The following is a 16,721-nucleotide window of genomic DNA, read 5'->3' on the forward strand; positions in this document are numbered from 1 at the left end:
TGGAGAACCACAAATACCAGCATGCGGGGCATTACGGGCCCGCTGGCACTTGTAGTTCCACAACTAAAGAAATACGTAAATAAACATACACACACCGTGAATGTAAAATTTTAATAAAACATACACACTCACACATACTCACCTAAAATCCGATGTAATCCATAGGGGTACCTGGAAAAAAAATCCATACTCACCTTTCCTATGCATCGATCGCGTCCTCTTCTCCAAGTAGGCATTCCAGGGGTTAAAAAAAAAAAACATCGCAAAAAAACCCGATCCATGCCGGACACAGCAAAGGTATGTGTGTACACATACCTTTGCTCCGCATAAATGACCGGGGCACACGTGTGCCCCGTCATTGAAGAGGCCGCCATCCAATCAGGGAGCATCTCTGTTGGAGCAGCTCCCTGTTTGGCTGAATGCGGCCAGCCTGTGTGTCCCATAGACTTCAATGATGAGAAATCCCCATTGAAGTCTACGGTGGGAACCGCTACATCGTAGCCGCAAGGTTAATTGAAGTTAATCTTATGGTTACATCACTGATACATTGTCGCGTAATTTTTTTTTACATTTACAACCTTTTACGTAAGTACACACAGAAACATGCACATATCTCATGCATATGTGCATGTTTCTGTGTTAATCTGACCTGCTCAGGATGTACTCGCTAGCCTGAAGCAGGTCTAATATTTGGGGACTTTTGGTAATCTTTTTTTTTTGTGAGTCTAAAACAGACACTCTATTACATTGGGCGAGTTGATTGTTTTCAATGTGAAAACATCTGGATGCGAGTTTGAGAATGGAGAGTTAGTAACTCTGAAAAATGCGAGTTTTAGTGAACAGACACCCTATTACATTGGAGAGTTGTGAAAAATTGCGAGTTTAGCACCAAACTCGCAATTTACCAAAACAGACACCCTATTACATTTGGCCCCATGTGTCTGTCTGCTGCAGTGTGAAAGTAGAGAGGCAGAGAGAGGCAACCTGCAGATCTCTTGCTGTGCTAGATTGACAGGTGCAAGCAGAGCTGATATGGCATGCTGGAAATTGTAGTTCCACAGCAGCTGGGGAGCCACAGGCTGCCATACCTTTTGCAAGATATTGACCTCGATCTTGACCTCATTTCCTCAGCAGATCTCTTATATACTAAACCAACTCCACTGTTCATATTATAAAATGTTCTCTGCATTTAACACAGAATATACTGGACTCAGTCAGTGAAGGTCAGAGCAAATTAGATGCTGCCACTGAGGAAGGAGAGAAACTTTACTATTGTTTGCCAAAGCCAGTTGTGCTCAGTATTCAGGACAAGATATCAAAAGCGGAGATAGAGTTTCAGAGTGTGAAGAAGCAATGTCTCAAGGACAAGCAGGCCCTAGAAGACTGTGTCTTGGAGCTTGGGAGGTGCGTATTTGTAATGAATGTTGTACTGTGCCAAACACTAATACAAGACATAACATTACCATGAAGCCTGAAAAGCCACAATGTAAATGGTCATTTGTCACGTCATGTACCTGTGTGCATTGCAGGGATAGTGGCACATTCGGAGGTATCAGTATCCTCTGATAGGAGTTTCTCTTTGGGTCAGGAGATTCCTTGCTGGGCTGGGCACATGAGTACATCTATTCAGGCACCCTCATCTAAAATGATATAACTATATACTCTAGTATAAGCCGAGTTTTTCAGCACATTTTTTGTGCTGAAAAAGTACCCCCTCTTATACTCGAGTGAAGTGTAGTGCTTACCGGACGGAGTTCGGTCAGTGCTACACAGCACAAACACACAGCCGTCGGAGCCGGCAGCTGTGTGTTTGCTGTAATCAGCAGCCGCTGAGAGTCTGTCAGACTCTCATCGGCTGCTGCTGCTCCCACTGCGGGAGCCATCTTCCGGCTCCCGCAGTGGCTAATGGGAGAGACGTCATGAGTAATGACGTCTCTCCCATGCAAAGCCGCCTGAGGAGCTATTAGCGGCGGGACCAGGAGCGGGAGTTTCAGGTAAGTGATTTTTTTTTTTAATTCTTATTACGTCTCTCTCTACTGAGGGGGGACTACTGGGGGCACTACCAGGGGGCGATTACTACAGGGGGCACTACCAGGGGGCGATTACTACAGGGGGCACTAAAAGGGGGGATTACAACTGGGGGAACTACCAGGGGAGGATTACTACAGGGGGCACTACCAAGGGGGGATTACTACAGGGGGCACTAAAAGGGGGGATTACCACTGGGGGTACTACCAGGGGGGGATTACTACAAGGGGCACTAAAAGGGGGGATTACCACTGGGGGTACTACCAGGGGGGATTACTACTGGGGGCACTAAAAGGGGGGGATTACCACTGGGGGCACTACCAGAGGGGGATTACTACTGGAGGCACTGAAAGGGGGGATTACCACTGGGGGCACTACCAGGAGGGATTACTACTGGGGGCACAACCAGGGGGAATTACTACTGGGGGCACTACCAGCTGCTGCCATTTCCCACCCTAGGCTTATACTCGAGTCAATAACTTTTCCCAGTTTTTTGTGGTAAAAGTAGGTTCCTCGGCTTATATTCGGGTCGACTTACACTCGAGTATATACGGTATGTTTTTGAGGGAGGAGATTATTGAAATGCGTGACCAGGCGTGGAAAACATTGCTAATAAATAGCAATACAGACATTCAACCATACAAAATGACACATGTAATAAAGACCATTAGTGATGACTACTTACTGTCATCATTACTTTACGTTATAAATTAGACTAAACTGAGTAATAATGTAAGAAAATAAAAACTATGATCTGATATTTTACTCTTTCTGCCATGCAGTGCGGACTATTAGGTGCAAGTGCACAAATACAAATTTATTCCATGACCCTATATTTTATTATTAGTAAATTCTCTTTATTGGCAAACAGATGAATGCAGAAGTTATTATGAAGGTGTTCACTGAGCTGTGTTACAGGGTAGGACTGAAGCTGGTGGGCATTTCTTCCTACCAGGACACCTGAGGACTCTGATCTGCAGAAGTCCTCTTTGGTAGTTCCCTGTGGGAACATGAGATAGATGGAGTATTGTTTATTAATAACACGAAGAAGAATATGAGCTGGATCGCCACTCTTTGGCTCTGTTCACCAACATACAACGTTTATGTGAGTGCAGCTCACATGACCAGAGTGTAACATATGTAACTAGTGTACCTGTACATTTTCAGCTTTGAAGACCAACACAAAAAGTTAAGTATGTGGATTCATGAGCTTGAAGAGCGGATAAGGACAGAGAATCTTGGTGAGAGCAAGCAACACATCCCTGAGAAGAAAAGTGAGATGCATAAAGTGGAAATGTACTTGGAGGAGTTACTGGCTGCACGGTAAATAAATATACAGGTTGTTGTAACATGTATACTTATTGTCTTATGATAAGTACAATGTAAATCACAAGAATGCTATGTACGAAGGAGATGAGGCTCTATTTTCAAAAACATTTGAGACCATTGGAGTTTGGAGGTACAGGTTGAGTCTCCCATATCCAAATATTCTGAAATACGGATATTTTTTGGCTTGACTGAGAAAATGAAACCTTTGATTTTTGATGGCTCAATGTACACAAACTTTGTCTAAGGCACAAATTATTACAATATTGTATAAAATTACCTTCAGCCTGTGTGTATAAGCTGTATATGAAACCTAACTGAATTTTATGTATGTACACAAACTTTGTTTGAGCCACAAAATTATTGAAAATATTGTATAAAATGACCTGCAGGCTGTGTGTATAAGGTGTATATAACACATAAATGCATTCTGTGTGTATATTTGGGTTCCCGTTCCCAAGATATTTCATTATGATATGCAAATATTCCAAAATACGGAATACTCCGTTATCCAAAATACCCAGGGGGGTCCCAAGCATTTTAGATATCGGAGACTCAACCTGTATTGCAATAAAGATGTCACAGTTTACGCATTTTTTCAATATTTTTTTGTATGTGGTGTGTTATTTTATAGATTGTGCCCATGAATATTCAGAATACTGCACAGATTAATTTATATCACTATAATCACAATACGACTTCAATATGTAAAAACTTCAAAGTTGTACTAATTGTCTCTTGTGCACATAGGTCATTTTTGTATTGTCACAATATACATTTATTACACGCAGCACATATACTTACATTGCTAATAAAATCTGTGTTTTAGGGAATCTTTTGAGAAACTTTGTCAGCGAGCTCAAGTACTACATGAAGATGGACGGGGCGATGGGCAAGAAGTTCGCCTGTCTTCTCAGCTTCTCACAAATTACCAGAACTTGGTGAAGATGATAAAGGAGAAGCTCCGTGTCTGCCAGGTGGCTCTCCAAGACCACCAGATTTTTGAGGAGGCTTTGCAGAGTACGTGGTCGTGGTTGAAAGACATGCAAGACAGGTTATCCACCACTGAGAGTACAGTGGGTAGTAAAAGTACACTTGAGAAACGTCTACAACAAGTTCAGGTGAGAATTTAAATTTAAGCAACATATATGGATTTCTTATTACAGTTATCGATACTTGTGTACTTTACGGACTTATTGCAGAGAGAACCCAAGTGTCCTACACTCATTATAATTAGCAATCATGGTAATGTATAAATCCCCTTCACGGAGAGGACCCTCAGCCAGTGTCCAGCGTCATTCCCAGTGTCCAACGTCATTCCCTACCATCCAAGTGGGCATCGAGGGGGAATATAACCTTGTGGAGAGCATAGCGAGCTACCAAGCGCGAAGAGTGGCGAGCGTAGCGAGCTCGCGAGGGGACAACTTTCTTCTTTAGGTGGGGACAAGTTTCGGTACTTGTGTACGTGAAGTACACAAGTACCATTTAAAACATTCATTGGGTTCTCTCTGCAATGAGTCCGTAAAGTACACAAGTACCCAGTTATCAAATTGAAAGTCACACTGGATCAGAAAGAGAGAAACTGTAAAGTACGATCATTTTGAATTTAATGTAGCAAATAAAACTCTCTAGTCGTAAATGACATCACTATGTATATACAACACTTGTATCTTCACATTGGTGGTTGACTATCATGTATAAAAGCAAAGTGCATAATAATTTGATCATTTAAAAATCATGGACATAATTGGGCTGATGCAGTTTCGGTGCAACTGCTCCCCAAAATGTAGGCGTAAAATGTGTTCACTAAAAAAGCTACGGTTGTGTGTGTAAAGCATAAATAAAAATAATAAAACAGTCGATCGCAAGGTGTTCTCTAGTGCTGGCAACCATGATCATCATTACCTGTTGTTTACACCCGTCAATGACCAACCTTAAATAATACAACTTTAATTATTTAAATGTGTGTTGTGATATATGAGAAATGTGTAAATGTTCAAGGAGTTTTCACATTTAAATAAATTCCCCTGTCCTTTCTATGCGGCCAAACTAAATACAGCCAATCGTGATAGCTCCAGATTAGGCCTCACCCCAATGTCCTATTATAATGAAAGGCAGATCTATGCACAATACTATATAACGTGGAAAAGTTCTGTAAAATATCTCTGCTGTGTCATAGGAAATGCTCCTAGTTAAAGGTGAAGGCGAGGTCAAGCTGAACTTAGCCATTGGTAAAGGTGAACAGGCTCTTAAGAGCAGTAACATAGATGGACAGATGGTAATACAGATGCAGCTACAAACATTAAAGGACGTGTGTGGGACTGTCAACAGCACAGCCACTAGGTGTCTCAGGTAAGGTATACTTACCATTCTGATATTATTATCGTATATATGTATAGCAGTACATTTGCATGTGAAATGCTACTTTACAGTGTCAGTGGCTGTGCCACACTGTAACTCTCGGAGCTACCAAGTCACGCCACCACATGGCGCGACTAGAAGGGCTGTTCATCGCGCAAGGAGGCTAGATGTATATGGATACCTCTGTACAATGTCAATTTGTATCTCGATAATAGGCATTAGGCATTATACAGCATTTACCTGTAGTTCCCCTTTTCTGCCGATAATATGTAGTCTGTAATTTATACATGTGCAACATTTTTTGAATCTGCGGAACCTGTTGGGAGCACAGGCATTACACAAATGGGCGTTTTCTGCTGTACTTTCACATTAGGCATACTGGATCCCAAATATATTTGTCATAGAGATCAATCATTCTTATTGTGCTGGCTGCTCCCCATTCACTCTGACTTATTAGGCCTGATTTTGAGTTGCACACGGTGTCGATGCCGCAGGCAGTTGGCAAGATGTTTTAAGTCTTCGCATGCGTCTCAATTGGTAGCTCAGAGGGCCTGATTCAGTACCAATCGCAAGTGCTACTACGAATACTGATCGAGTGATTGTTTGCCTTTGCTCATGTGTATAAGCCACACTGTGCGTGCGCTGCGAGCGCACTGTGACTACGGATGCACAGAGGAATCCATCACAGAGTGAGTAACAGGATGTCAGCATTTGAGGTTAGTGACGGGGGAGCAGTTGGAAAAACGCAGGCGTGTCTGTCCCTTTGAACATAGTTTCCTGGGCGTACATAAATTAGTTACTGCGATTACATACGCAGCTTGAGAGCCGACTGCATGCGAGGAGACTGCAGTGTCTGCAGCTAGTCAAACCTGTTGTAAATTCTGTGTGAGTGATCGATGTTCGTCGATGATACCCATGTTTACACAGAAGAGCGACAGTGGACGGATATGAGAAAGCAGTAGCGGGCGTCTTTATGGCGGCTGAGCTTTGCCAAGCATTAGCATATTTTAGCAGCTGCGTTCTGTAAGATTTCACAGCTGCGATCGCAATTGGGATCCATACTGAATCAGGCCCAGAGATGAAGAACAGCAATAGACACACAAGCTGGTGGCTACGCAGATGGGAGCATACAGCTGTAAGCAGCTGTGTACAGATACACACAAAGTAACGCTCATACAGTAGCCCAGACTCGGACGGAGAAACTGCATCTGCCATAGGGCTGGTGCAAGTTTTGATGGTGCGTCTAAAGACGCGCCAAGATGGAACTGCACTTCCGCAAGGCGCTGCAGTCTTCTGTAAGCGTGGCATAACATAGTTTATTTTATATCAGTTTTCCATTTTGCCAATGTTGGCAGGTATAACAAGAACTGGCGGATGAACGTTGGTACACATTAGGTGGAGATAAAGCAAAATCATCCTTATAGTAGTTCCTGTTTGTTTATGAGCAGCCAGCTCAGGGCAGCCGTGACAATTTATTTATGAAAATGCTGAAACCCTATTATTACTGTTACACCAAGAGTTTAACTGTTTTCTGCCTTATTTTATTTTATAAATACAGTGGTTTAGAGGCCGTGATCAATCAGTGGAATGAACATATGGACAGGAAAAGTCAGATGGAGCAGTGGCTGGAGTCTGTGGATCACAAACTGGAACAACCCATTCAGCAGGAAAACGGTCTGAAAGAAAAATGTAGTCAGTTAGACCACATCCAGGCAATCTTGTCAGACGTGGAAGATCATTCCACAACCATTCATCATCTTATAGAGAAGACAAAGGAATTACATCAGAAGACTGAGGACCCTTCTTTCTCCGAAATAGCCCAGATTGAGCTAAAAACACACTTTAATGACATCATGACTGTGGCCAAAGTAATCTTTCTTTCTTAGTTTTCTTTTTAATTTGCGGCTTTACTAAAGATGCACATTGTTTTTTACATTTCTTTACATGTCATACTCTTTCTATACCCGATATCGGTATGACACGGATTATGACCTGATTTATAAGATGCATTATAAAACCTGTAATAATACATTTATGTTGCTGTGATTTGAAACAATTAGCACAATACAGAATATGTTAGAGTGTTGAAAACACTCTATGGCACATTATATTATTAGGCGTGGTATGCCGTGCGCACCATGCAATAAAAACCTTGTACTGATGAAATAGTATATTAGAAAATAGTATATTATGATCTCTGATAAGGGTAGGTTACAGTAGCCCTAATGCTAAATAAATGTTTTGTCGGGGAGTTAAGAAATGTATTCTGTTTACCTCACAGTTCTAGTACAACTATATACTGGTTGTTCAGAAACAAGTCATTGAGGCTGTGTAGTTCTAGGCTGTATAATGTAAATAACAATAGCAAAGACGGCTTCCTGTTGTACTATAAAACCTGTTTGACTGTCAGATCACTACATGAGGATAGGAAATGCCTAAATTTTGTGTTGTGTGCCCAGGAGAAGATGAGGAACATTGAAGACATTGTGAAGGATCACTTGATGCACTTGGATGCAGTGCATGAATTCACCGACTGGCTCCATTCAGCCAAAGAAGAACTTCACCGCTGGTCCGATGCCTCAGGAGATGCTCCTGCCATCCAGAAGAAAATGACGAAGATTCAGGTTAGTTGCAGGAATAAAACCGGCCTGGAGAATGGTTGTATGTCATGTGTCAGCATTATTTCTCTTTCATCCTTGGGACACTGAGGTATAGTACGGTGACAGGAGCTGGCATGCCTGTGTGATATAGCGCAAAAGAAAATGGAGTTACTGGCGAGGTCTATGCGCATCTCTCAGCACGTTATATGTAAGAATACTGGTAATGGTTTAAATTTGGGGTTCATCATTTATGCCAATGATAAAAAATACAAGCATCATTTATTTTAATTAACACATTATTAAAAACCTGAAGATGCTTACAAGATAAAGCTTATTACACAATAGTTTAGTACTTTTATATATCTGGAATTAGACCTATGATTTATTTGATACATGTGGAAAATTAAGGCTCTACATACATACTGTACTAACAGCACAATATTAATTACTAAGGTATCACATTTATAGCACATTTATAGCAGCTTTGCTCCACAGAGGTTTAATTTTGATTCCCAAAAGTGAAGGATGATTTCAGTGTAAGAAGGAGCCGTGCCCACTAAAATGTAGTTATATCATTAGCACATACAGGGGGAGATGTATCAAACCTTCTAAAGAGGACAGGTGACTGCTCATAACAACTGATCACATTATATCATTTTATAGAATGTACTGGATAAGTGATAGAATCTGATTGATTGATTGATTGATTGATTGATTGCTATGAGCAATTACTCCACTTGTCCTCTTTAGAAGGTTTGATACATCTCCCCCACAATACCAAAGTTGTAATTCCCCTTTTTTAGATAATTGTGCCCAGTTTTGCTCTGCAAAAGTGACACATTGAAGAAGATGTTTACATTGATGAGGATGTCAGTATTTGCAAAAGTGAACAGAAATTGTATGTAATATTGGTGATCTGTGACAAAAGCAGTGCAAAAGGCTGTTATATTACGTATGTGAGCCTGGTGATTTACTTAATAAAAGAGATTGATAGGCTAAGCAAACACATGTGGATGTTGCACCTACAGTACTACACACAGAAGCCATATAAAGGGACATATTCAATTGGGAGTGAAAAGTCAGTTGCCAGACTTTCCGCCGTCATCGGAGGTTTTGCCAGCGATAAAGTCTTCGCTATTCCCCGTATTCAATTTCATTTCGGCGAAAACGGGACACGCCGAAAAGGAAATCAGCGAAAAGTCCTCTCATTTTTGGGGAAATCAGCCTGGCACCCCCCAAAAGATGCTCTGACATAGGGGTTCACTATGGGTACCCCCGAATAGCCCTGCTAAAGGTATGTGGGGGTCTTTAAGTGTCTCAATAGGTGCTATATAGCGTCTTTGGTAAAGTGGTAGCATTTAGCAACTTTTTTGTGTAATAATAAGTAGTCCCATCAAATTTGGGGTACATCAAAATGGGTACTAGCATATATTAAGGTGGCTAATGTGAAGTTTTAAAAATCGTGTAAAATCCACCTGCCGCAACGACCTGCAACCAAAAAAAACCTGCCGCATACTTGGGGCCCCCCCCTGAGTCGATTTCGCTAGTCTCGAAATTTGTCCCCCAACTTGTTTTTTTTTACTCAAAATTAAAGTACCTTTTTTGGGGTGTCCTGTGGTCCTTTTTTTAAATTTTTTGACACAGAACAACTTTGGGGGACGGTCCAAGGGGTGCACCCACTTTTTGGAAGTCTGCACCACAACACCCAAATTCTGCACTTGTTCTCGACACCTATTCATTGGTGATACTTTATCGCTGGGTTTGAACCTCTGACTTTCCGCACTGGCGAAAAAGTCGGGGAAATTGAATACGGGGATAAGTGAAAAATGCAAAAATGACGTCATCGACGATAAAGTATCGCCGATAACGGCTTTTCGCTCCAAATTGAATATGGCCCATAGTCTGCTAATAAAGGAGAGTGCAGTACAGTCCTAGGCCTACAGCCAGCATCAGGCTAATTGACACATTGTATTTCTACTTCAGGGTCCATAGGGGGTCCACAGGGTTGACCTTGGGGGTATAGCTGAATCAGGATCCACGGGCACCACGCAGTTAAAGCTTTGCTGCTCCCAGGATGCACTTGGGTCCATCCTCCTCTATACCCCGAGCCCAGGCACCTCAGTTTTAGTTGGTGCCCGGCCGGAGTCGGGTCACCCTGGGCAGTGGGGCTGCATAAGCAGCCCCTAAGCTTTATTTTTATTTTTTTTTAAAGAAGATGATTTTATTTATTTTTACTATCTTCTGAGCGGCAGCATCAGACTGTCCATCTGGATGTCCACGCTGCCGCTCCAACAGCCTCGCTGGCGCTGCGACGCCAGTACTGATCTGGGGATCGCAGCGGGAGCCCGGAGTCAGTACTAGCGTGGCTCTGGGACCTCCCACTGACTGCTGCCGGATGCACGGGGCCAGGTAAGCTTCGCACGGGAAGATACAAATACAGTCTTCAGCCGCCGGTCTCTTGGGACAGACCGGCGGCGCTAGTAGCAGCGGCGGGCTCCCCCTTCACAGGCATACCCCGCATGACCGCTGGACCACCAGGGAGTAATCGCTGGAAGGGAACCAGCGTCCCTGGGGTTAATTGCTAGCCAGGGGAGGCAGCCTTCCCTGGTTTAGCGGCTCCTCCCCTCAGCCCAGCGCACCTTCTCTCATGCGTGCTGGCATCGCTGAGCTGTTCCTCTTGCGGCCACTCCTCCTCAGAGATCTCCGGCGGCCATCTTCTCAGTGGCAACGCTGATCTCCCAGGCAGTGCGTGGAAACGTTCCCCCTGTGTACCTCTCCCCTGCAAAGGACAGTGTTCGCAGCGCTATAGCCCTCCCAGACACTGAATCTGGGAGGTTGATTGTAGCGAAAGGTGCAGTGAGTATAACTTCCTGCATGGTATGTGACCTTTGCTAGTGCAGCTGTCTGTGCAAATTTCCTGCTGACTGTCATCTTATCACTATCCCTTTCCTTCTCCTACAGACCCGCAGGTGTGTGGGGGGAGGGGTGTTCTTTCTGTGTACCTCACTTATATAGATCTACATATTTGTGAGGGCCGTCACATACAGTGGTGTGCTACACAGTACCATATTGTGGGCTGTTTGTGTTGCATACTTGGGAGTGCGCAGGTGTTATAGGCCTCACCTCTTTTCGGAGATACACTTTTATTGCAAAGTTATTGTGTCAAGTCTGATGAGGAGAATGAGTTCTCCGTGGCTCCTGTGTTGTTTTCCTGCCGCCGCTGTTCGGCAGGGATTGATGGGGTGGATTTGTCTCAGGACGGTCTGTGCGGGCGGTGCCAGCTGGTACCTGGTCCCTCTAAACCCCTGGTGGCGCTGGATCCTCCTTGGGTAATGTTTACACAAGTGCTGGCATCGATCGCGGACCGGCTTGCGGTCCCGACTACGGTCCCTTCTAGGGCGTTGCCTCAGCCTACCATCCCCCGTTCCCCGGGTGTTACGCATCTGGGGGCAGTCTCCTCCCGGGTCTCAGACTGTGGGTCCTTATGCGGGATTGCCTGTGTACGTGCAGTCTCCCACGATGACGCAGCAGTCAATGGTACCCTTTCAGGGGTATCCTCAGGCGGTACCCCTCCCTGGGTGGATGTCCTCTCCAGCTCTGTTCAGAGCCTGGCGGCCTCGTCATCGGCTTTTCAGTCGATGTTACACAGTGATTTGTACCCAAAGGCGTCCAAGTGACCCGTTCCGTCTTCACTGGCTGCGCAGTTCACGGACACGAACGTGTCTTCGGATGACGGAGAAGTCCATGAGGACTCTGACTCGGATGCCGGGGCCCAGGAGGTGGAGACTAAGTCCTCCATTAATGTGCTGGCATTTGTCAGGGCGGTGCAGGCCATCCTTCATATAGAGGAGGATGCGCCGGCTCCCAGGTTGAAGTATCCTAATTTTAAAAAGGCCAAAGTAGCTTTGACTGTTTTTCCCCTGTCCGACCAGTTGACGGATCATATGGCAGGGGCCTGGCAGTTGCCCAGCAAGAGATTCCAACCGCAGAAACGGTTGGCATCCAACTATCCTTTTCCTGAGGCTCATTGCAGGAAATTAGAAACTCCGCCTGCGGTGGATTCCCATGTCACACGCTTAATTAAAAGCGATACATTGCCTTTACCGTCTATCTTCTCCCTGAAGGATCCCACAGACAGGAAAGTGGAGACTTGTTTAAAGTCTATCTACTCTCTCTCTGGGGCAGTGGCCCGTCCATCCATGACCATCTCTTGGGTGGCTAAGGCCATCGAGAGCTGGGCCAACGCTTTGGAGGATACCTTTCCGGATGATGCTCCCGATATCCAGAGAGCGTTGATAGGACAAATGAGAGATGCGGCTTCCTACATTGGGGAAGCATCGTTGGATGCAAGCCTGCTGACCTCTAGGGTGTTGGCTGCAGCTGTGTCGGCGCGTCGTTCCTTGTGGCTGCGGTTCTGGAGAGCTGACGCAGACTCCAAAAAGGGCCTGGAGGCTTTACCTTTTAATGGAGAGTTGCTATTTGTTCCAGACTTGGACAAAATAGTGGATACTCTGGCTAAGTCTAAATGAGCCTTCCTCCCTTCGGCTTCAGCGCCTACCAAAGTGCGGAGCTCCACCTTTCGGGTTCAGGGCAAGGCCAAAGGTCACTCCTTTCCGAGGCAGTCAGCGACCAAGACCTCCTCTAAGCCCAAGAAGCAGTCCTGGAGTGCCAGACGCCTTTCTTCCAAGCAGGAGGATAAACCTTCTGCCTGATGGGATGGGCCTCCCTCTTCAATTTGCCCAGTGCTGGCACAATACCACCACGGATGCCTGGGTTCGAGAAGTGGTCTCCCAGGGGTACGCCCTGTCTTTTCGGCACGGACCGCCCCACCAGTTTTTCTGCACGAGTCCTTCTCAGGACAAAACCAAGGCTATACAGATTCAGGAGGCTATAGAGTCCTTGCTGAAAGCAGGGGTCATTGTTCCTGTTCCTCAATCACAACGAGGGACGGGGTACTACTCTACTCTGTTTCTGTTGCAGAAACCCAATGGTTCTCATCGCCCTATCCTCAATTTGAAGTCTCTGAACAAATTCCTCAGAGTTCCCAAATTCAGGATGGAAACATTACGTTCCATCATTCTGGCGATGGAACCTGGGGATTACATGGTGTCCCTGGATATCCAGGACGCCTACCTCCATGTTCCGATAGCACCTTCGCACCAGCGGTATCTGAGGTTTGCTATCCTTCAGCACCATTATCAGTTCCGGACGCTACCCTTTGGCCTCTCCACGGCACCGAGGGTATTCACCAAAGTTATGGCAGTCATGGCCGCACATCTTCGGAACCAGAATGTACGGCTGCTGCCGTATCTGGACGTCCTCCTTTTGCTGGTGAGCTCCCCGGAGGTACTGCTTCAACATCTCCACCTGATGATTGCTTGCCTGCAAGCGCACGGGTGGTTGATAAATTGGAGGAAGTCCTCCCTGATTCCATCACAGCGGATGGTTCATTTGGGAGCCCTGCTGGATTCTCATCAGCAAAGGATCTTCCTGACTCTGGAGAAGGTCTCCTCCCTACAGCTGCGGATACACAGTTGCCTGAGCAGTTGCCGCCTGTCGGTCCATTCGGCAATGAGAGTTCTGGGGTCCATGGTGTCGACATTCGTCATGGTGGAATTTGCCCAGTTCCATTCACGGCCCCTGCAGGGGCTGATTCTATCGGAATGGAACGGGTTACCTCACCAGATCCACTCTCAGATGCTGGTGTTGTCCCCGGAGGTTCGGCAGTCTTTGGCTTGGTGGCTTCAGACAGCTCATCTGGTCGAGGGGCACCCCTTGTGGATCCCAGACTGGGTCCTAATCATGACGGATGCCAGTCTCCGGGGTTGGGGGGCAGTGACCGGCTCATTGTCACTTCAGGGTCATTGGTCTGCGGAAGAAGCACTTCTCCCCATCAACATCCTGGAACTGCGGGCGGTATACAGGGCCCTGCACTCGTCCGGCCCCGCTCTTCACGGAAGGGCGGTTCAGGTGCAGTCCGACAATGCCACCACGGTGGCGTATATCAACCACCAGGGAGGAACTCGCAGTCAGGTGGCGATGTCGGAGGTGTCTCGCATCCTTGCTTGGGCGCAGTGCCACATTCCAGCGATCTTGGCGGTATTCATCCCCAGAGTCTTCAATTGGGAGGCGGACTTCCTCAGCCATCACAACGTGCATCCCGGTGAATGGTCGCTTCACCCAGAGGTCTTTCAGCTACTCGTGGACACACGGGGGCTTCAGGAGCTGGACTTGATGGCCTCCCGTCACAATCACAAGTTGCCCATTTACGGGTCAAGGACAAGAGACGCAGGCGCATGTCTGGTGGACACGCACTCGGTGAAATGGACGTTTCACCTGGCGTATCTGTTTCCTTGCTACCTCGGATCCTGCGGAAATTCAAGCAGGACGGCGGCACGCTTGTGCTGGTGGCTCCGGCGTGGCCCAGACGTCCTTGGTACTCCGTTCTGAGGAGCCTCTCCATCGACGCTTCGTACCTTCTTCCTCAGTGTCAGGATCTATTGTCTCAAGGGCCCTGCCTTTACCCAGATCTGGGTCAGCTGTCTTTGATGGCGTGGCTCTAGAGACAGCCGTCTTAAGGTCTCGGGGCTTCTCGGGTTCGGTTATTAGTACCATGCTCAGGGCATGCAAGCCCGCTTCCGCACGGATTTACCACAGGGTGTGGCGCACTTACTTTCAGTGGTGTGAGTCCAGAAACTATGATCCTCAGGTGTTCCGAGTTTCTAGGATCTTGGAATTTCTTCAATCAGGTTTGGACTTCTGCTTACGCCTTGCCTCTCTGAAGGTTCATGTGTCCGCTTTGTCCGTGTGGTTCCAACGACGGATTGCTACACTGCCAGATGTTCACACCTTTTTCCAAGGTGTTCTCCGAATCCAGCCTCCCTTCGTGCCTCCTGTGGCTCCTTGGGACTTGGCGGTGGTTCTACGGGTCCAGCAGGGTACTCCTTTGGAGCCTCTTGAGTCAGTGGAGCTCAAGTGGTTGACGTTTAAGACCGTTTTTCTCCTGGCAATTGCTTCTGCCAGGAGGGTGTCAGAGTTGGGGGCGCTTTCCTGTCGCCCCCCTTTTCTGATTTTTCACCAGGACAGAGCGGTGCTCCGCACTCGTCCTGAGTTTTTACCTAAAGTGGTTTTGAAGTTCCACATCAATCAGGAACTTGTTGAGCCAGCTTTTCAGTCTCCTGATCTTTCCGCTGGTGAGGCTTCCTTAGTAGTAGTCTGTGCGCTTAGAATCTATGTGGACCGGACTGCTTCTGTTAGGAACTCTGATTCATTGTTTGTCCTCTTTGGTTTTCACAGGAGGGGTTGGCCTGCCAACAAACAAACATTAGCCCATTGGCTTTGTTCCGTTATTTGCGAGGCTTATACACAGGAGGGTTTACCTGTGCCAGCCTCTGTTAAGGCTCATTCCACTCGTTCTGTGGGTCCCTCTTGGGCTGCTAGACGTGGTGCCTTTGCTTTTCAGCTGTGTAAGGCGGCCACCTGGTCTTCCATTCAGACGTTTTTGAGGTTCTATGCGTTTGACACCTTCGCCTCTCAGGATGCATCCTTTGGACGCCGGGTTCTCCTTTCTGCACAGGAGCATCCCCGCCCTTAGTTGAACTGCTTTGGGACATCCCCAAGGTCAACCCTGTGGACCCCCTATTGGCCCTGAAGTAGAAAACAAGAGATATGGTAAGAACTTACCTTTGTTATCACTGTTTCTACGAAGTCCATAGGGTCCACAGGGCACCCGCCCTGACGCACCTGGCTTCATATGGGCTGTGTGACTGGTCACCGGTTTTCCGTCTCCCATTTCTGTGAGTATGGTTTCTTGTGTGTTCCAGTCTTCCTTCTCTCTGTTTAGTCTCCTCCTCCGGCCTTGGCTGCTTACCAACTGAGGTGCCTGGGCTCAGGGGCGGGGTATAGAGGAGGATGGACCCAAGTGCATCCTGGGAGCAGCACAGCTTTAACTGCGTGGTGCCCGTGGATCTAGATCCAGCTGTACCCCCAAGGTCAACCCTGTGGACCCTATGGACTTCGTAGAAACAGAGATAACAAAGGTAAGTTCATACCATATCTCTTGTTATATCTATATATGAGTGCAAAGTAGCAAAAGCATTTGGACAAATATAAATATTTTTACTTTGGAGACAGTTCCATTCTCCTTGATATATTGCCGGCTGCGCACAATAGCACTTATTACTGTGAGCAATCTTCGTTCATTTTCCTGCAGTTATTCTGTATGTGGGGTGTGAGAAAAGTAAGCGAAGATAATTGCGGCAGTGTGCCTTCGTGTCCGTTCCGGAGACATTTTGCAGAGAATAGAATTGCACCATGTGACTGTTTCAATAGCAATCTGAACAATCTGTAAGCACATACTGTGGGCATGATTCAGAGGTGGATGCAGTGTCGAGGTTGGACGCAAGT

At 46.3% G+C, this 16,721-nt stretch overlaps 1 protein-coding gene across 1 annotated transcript in view; it reads left to right on the plus strand.

Annotated features, from left to right (window-relative positions):
- Positions 1 to 16,721, plus strand: part of SYNE1 (spectrin repeat containing nuclear envelope protein 1) — a 546,802-nt gene that overhangs the window by 277,265 nt on the left and 252,816 nt on the right. Inside the window, exons 48-53 of the mRNA XM_088474380.1 lie at positions 1,199 to 1,404; positions 3,196 to 3,351; positions 4,184 to 4,475; positions 5,534 to 5,706; positions 7,274 to 7,583; positions 8,175 to 8,339. Of these exons, the coding sequence (XP_088330506.1) occupies positions 1,199 to 1,404; positions 3,196 to 3,351; positions 4,184 to 4,475; positions 5,534 to 5,706; positions 7,274 to 7,583; positions 8,175 to 8,339 (1,302 nt within the window). The remainder of the gene's footprint in view (positions 1 to 1,198; positions 1,405 to 3,195; positions 3,352 to 4,183; positions 4,476 to 5,533; positions 5,707 to 7,273; positions 7,584 to 8,174; positions 8,340 to 16,721) is intronic.

This window comes from Taudactylus pleione, unplaced genomic scaffold, assembly GCF_031769625.1.
Source record: "Taudactylus pleione unplaced genomic scaffold, aTauple2 ptg000154l, whole genome shotgun sequence".
Lineage (NCBI taxonomy): Eukaryota > Metazoa > Chordata > Amphibia > Anura > Myobatrachidae > Taudactylus > Taudactylus pleione.